The 4,869-nt window shown below is 50.1% G+C and overlaps 2 protein-coding genes across 2 annotated transcripts; both read left to right on the top strand.

Moving 5' to 3' along the window:
• Nucleotides 1-22: 22 nt before the first annotated feature.
• Nucleotides 23-709, top strand: FIBRA_06113 (uncharacterized protein; the record flags this gene model as incomplete). Its single annotated transcript, XM_012327851.1, has 2 exons — nucleotides 23-136; nucleotides 191-709. 2 exons carry the CDS (start codon nucleotides 23-25, stop codon nucleotides 707-709), a joined length of 633 nt encoding a protein of 210 aa, XP_012183241.1.
• Nucleotides 710-1,591: 882 nt separating this feature from the next.
• FIBRA_06114 (uncharacterized protein) lies at nucleotides 1,592-2,805 on the top strand (the record flags this gene model as incomplete). Its single annotated transcript, XM_012327852.1, has 8 exons — nucleotides 1,592-1,639; nucleotides 1,695-1,844; nucleotides 1,904-1,982; nucleotides 2,034-2,142; nucleotides 2,199-2,218; nucleotides 2,279-2,346; nucleotides 2,402-2,442; nucleotides 2,496-2,805. 8 exons carry the CDS (start codon nucleotides 1,592-1,594, stop codon nucleotides 2,803-2,805), a joined length of 825 nt encoding a protein of 274 aa, XP_012183242.1.
• Nucleotides 2,806-4,869: the final 2,064 nt, after the last annotated feature.

The raw sequence follows: 4,869 nt of genomic DNA on the forward strand, positions 1-4,869 counted from the left end.
AACTGCGTTTGAGAAGCTGCAGATGAAGTTTGAACAAATCCTCATTCACCATGGTCTCCTGAAGGAAGGCGTCGAGGCTGCAGCAGATGAGGTAGGGAAGAGTGTGCGAGAGGACACCGCAGATTTGGCCCAGAACGTCAGAGCTTCCACAGCGAAGTGAGGTATTACATTAATGTATCTGGAGCTCCAGTTTATCAAAGATATCAGTTTCGTCATAGAGGACTCGCCCACTACGTCCCCGACAAATATTCCCGACTCTTTGCAATCTGCTGCGAACAGCACTGCTTCCGGCACCGCGACGCTTGCCTCTGCTGCCCGCCGCATGTCTGACGCTGTCGGCTCCGTAGCTGGTCAGGCCGGTGCATGGGTTGCTGGGCACATCACAGCGTCCTCCTCTCCGTCAGAGACACTCATATCGCTTTCAAATGCATCTGACATAGCTACGGGTGAGTTCAGCACGGGCGCCGCGGAGGTACGCTCTGCGGTCTCAGATACCGCAGGGCTGCGCATTGAGTATGCGCATGGCGAACAAGCGAGAGAGGTACTGGAGAATATGGGTGAGTGTGTGCAGAACGTCGGCGCGGCGGCTGGCAATGTGGCCGTCGCAACGAGCGGAGTGGGAATAGCAGCCGCAGGGATCAAGGGTGACGCGCAGAGCGACGGAAGGCAGGGAATCTCGACTGCGAAAGATGAAGATGGAAATGTTTAGAACGAGCTTTCAATATGACTCTCCTTGGAATGACTAATTTCCCCCGATATTGCGGACTTCAGCGCCAGCCCTCTGGATGGGCTTGCGCAGTGCTTTGGTTCTGCGCGATATCTCCCGCAAATGACGCTCAAGCGCCCATGCACAATACTTGGTGCTTAGCACTCACAGCGATATCATCGTCCAGCACTGCCCGGAGCGATGCCAAATGTCCAAGTCCACCGCGTTTTCAACTCGGCATCAGACACTAAAAGCAACTAGATTCATGTCGCCAATCAGGCAGAGCCTTGCTCTCCTGTTATATGCGTCGCAGACTCCTCACACTTGTCTCATGGCAGCTGCAGGCTTCGATGCTCACCACAGCGGCCACTGTTCGCATTTGTGGGGGAAAGTCTGGCGAGGCGGTTGGAGTCAGCTTGTCGAGCCATGATGCCATGATGCTATGGAAGGACCGGCGCCGAAACTCATCATCATGGGGATCTTTTGAATGCCATCTCCGTGATTCTCGGCGGCTATCTGCCAGCCTCGTTGCATCTGGCGCATGTCAAAGACGCGCGCAGAATAGTATGTGTTGATAAGGTGGGTCAATTTACGTGCTCGTATCATGGCGCAGGTTCGCAAAACGTGTCTACTCCCTACTCTGTTCCGGTCAAATACTCGTTCTCAGGTCATTCACCGAGGCTCTAGCATTTCAACTACTGCTCCACTCCGAGACTCGCAATGGGCCAAGTAGCGCTAATCCCCGTCAATATCGCCACAGTTTGCATTGAAAGCTTCTTTTATGGCATATTTTTCGTCCTCTCCACAGTGTCTTTGTACTTGCTCATCAAACGTTATTGGGAGCTCGGCGGGCGGATTTGTAGTAGTCAGCCATGGACACCGATCATGACCTTCATTGTTGCCAATGTTGCAATATTCATATCTAATACAATTGTGAGCTATGCAGTTTTTTTTTTCCGTGTAGAGATGACTGACTCGCTTCGCATAGCATTGGATTCTCGTCGTGATACGCATATTCATGGCATTCGTTACCTATCCACAGGGTCCTTTGCTCTTCTATGCGGACATCGCTCAGCCATCGGAAGTGGTTCAGAGCGGTGCGCTCATATTCACATTGCTAGTGAACGATGCAATGATGGTCGGTCTTGACGCTAGCCTAACTGCAAAATAATGGATTAAGCTTGTCTGACATGCTAGATATACCGCATGTGGATCATATGGGGTTACAGCAAGCGTGTCATCATAATCCCTCTGTGCACCCTCTTTGGCCTGCTGGGTACGCTTGAAATATCATAGTAGACGATCTGTCGACTCACACTCTGTCTAGTGTGCGGGATCGCCGTCTTGTATCAAATGACCCGATTTCATATGGGCCAGAATATATTTATCACAGACCTGGGTCGCTGGCTGACTAGCGATTCAGTTTTCACTCTCTGGTGAGTCATTGTGTTTACTCTCAATTCGCAAACCACCACTAATATCAATGCTATAGCACTAACCTGTACTGCACCAGTGAGTCCGCTCCTCGAATTCGATAACAGTATTCTAAGCACGTACAAAACACCCATACAGCCATGATCGCCTGGCGCATCTGGCGCATCAATGCTCAAATCGAAGGACACAAGAATAGTAATCTCATGGTGAGCAGCAACATCTACCAACGTGTCTAATGGCTCAGAGATATACGTCACCTAGTCCGTACTCGCCATCATCGTTGAAAGTTCTGCAATATACACGTACGTTCAACTGCAGCCTACTCTGTCCTGAGCACCTGACTAACGTCCAATAGGATCTGGGCGATCTTCTTCCTGGTTAGCTATGAGGTCGACTCGAACCTGCAATTCCTGAGCAATGAGACGATCTGCATCGTTGCTGGAATTTCATTCATGCTCATCAACGTTCGCGTGGGGATGGGCTGGGAGCAGAAGGCGCCACAGTCCATCTCTACGTTCGCAGCCGCACAGTTCACATCTAGGATTCTTGGCAATCAATCGTTTACTATGCAACCTACGACGGTATACATCTCCCAGGCGGTGGAGTGTGACGACGACCGTAGCAGGACGGCCTCGCAGCGTTCCTCCAAGGCCCTAGCAGTCTGACGGAGACAAGAGGATTATCGTTAGTTCGAATTTATGTTTGTAATCGTATGTCCACATCTGAGCACGAATATATGCGCGCAAGTCGTGGTTGAGGCTTTATATTTGGATGAGACAAGCCCGCCGTTCGACTACATAGAACGGTCAATGAAAATAGTACTGTGCAGTAGTGCGGCACTGGCACCACGGGACGAGGCCGGGCCGTATGACGTCTTGGATGCCGAGCCATTCGGCCAGCGTAAACCTTCGCGCGAACGCCGATTATATAATTTGCACGCACCCACAGTTCCTCTTGCGATATTCTTCTGGCTGTGATGAGCACAGCAAGTGATAATCAGACCGGCAAATCATAGGTCTGATATTCTCTGGATCATTGCTATGGTGACGTAAGACAACTGGGATAAGGTCTATTTGATAGCCTTCCTTGCCTGCTACTAGTGACTCTATATATCAGAGTCAGTGACTGCCCATATCTCATTTCTTGTCTCACATCCAGACCTTTGAAAACATCCTCCACTCTAACAAACACTTATCGCCCTGTCTACCGTGATGTCGCAATTCCCGAACAAGGACCGGGACGTAAATTGTCCCATTTTTAGTCCTCCGACAACGCTCCTCCAAACTGGAGTCTCAGTAACAGCCATCAAGCTGAGCTCCATGAACGGATCGTGGAGCACGACCCTTTCGTTTTACGTTCTTTCAAGTAGCTGATTCATTTGTATCTGACACAGTACTGAACTCAGCGATACGACTCCGGTGACATGTTCAACCTACTTGCGCATAGCAAGGCATACCAAGTGTGGCGGCTATAGTCTGAGATGCACCAAGCATCACAGACGTTCTGTCGGACCAGACATTCGTTTGCGATCCCGACGATCGTTTGTGGCTAAGGTATACAGGTCGAGATCTACATGCGGTATTGAGAATATTATACCTGCTATCATGCTAAAAACAGTGCAAGACGAAAGCGACCAAAGCCGAGATTGAGACAATGGCTTGAAACGATTGAGGTCCGTAGAACACACATAACACATGTTATTGGGACATGCTGGTGGAGCAAGACAAGTTTCGAGTCGATGAGCGGCACCAGCTTACTGTTCATCCGAGGCAAGCGTTGATCCTCCCATATTCACACACAGATATCTGAGTGTTTTGAGAGTCGTCATAATGTGTTCGGCCCCCAATCTGATAGCGCGCCAACTGTGTACTGGAAATCAGCACCCATTGGTATGCTCTGCGCCTGTGTGCGGCCCCGAGGCTTGAGGAAGTAGAAATGAAGCGCAGTGAGGTATCTAACAAAGTCAACCTAGAACGAGACCGATCCGGAAACCTGGTCGTCAATAGCCAGGCGAGCGTCAGGATTGTCCGAGACCGTCTTCGGGCTGGTCAACAAGCCAATGATCACGGAAGTAACCTCTAACCTGATGCTATTATTTCCCGTGCGTGATTGTTACGCGTGGGGTATAAAAATTTGGGCTACCTGATTGGTGAGGAACGGCCGGTGATACCTAGAGGTGAGCTGCGAGCGGTGTCCCGTATCTGGTATCTGTATAGTAGCTAGAGCCTCAATTGAATTCCTCGCCAAGTAAAGATGTCGAATGGAGAGGTAACGTGTATCTGAGCCTGCTCATTGTCAGAGAGTACGAATGATGGGATGGCCAGTTGGCGTCAAGTTTGCGTTCGCAGAGTTGATGGTGCCGTTGTTGTATCATCATGTGGGTACTCTTAGAGATTTGACACCTGAAATGATGTTCTTCGTCTCACGCCTTTACGATAAGACGTGTAAGCGACGTATGGTCGACTATTATGGCAAACGAAAGGACCCCTACTAGGGTGGCTCCACTGGCTTCTGCGCTGTAGAGTATGAAACGTGCATTGCACTCCCGAAGCGTGTGCCGGGCTAGCGGACGATCATCATCAGCGACATACTCACTGCATGCGCGGACATTCCGCATCATTTTGGATCCGTGCTATTTGCGTGTTATGAACCAATATGCGAATAGACTAAGTACTCGGCTTATCGCACGATGAATTCTAGCGTCTTGTATCCTCTTCTTCACTACGACC

Source organism: Fibroporia radiculosa (assembly GCF_000313525.1).
Source record: "Fibroporia radiculosa TFFH 294 genomic supercontigs, scaffold6046, whole genome shotgun sequence".
Taxonomy (NCBI): domain Eukaryota; kingdom Fungi; phylum Basidiomycota; class Agaricomycetes; order Polyporales; family Fibroporiaceae; genus Fibroporia; species Fibroporia radiculosa.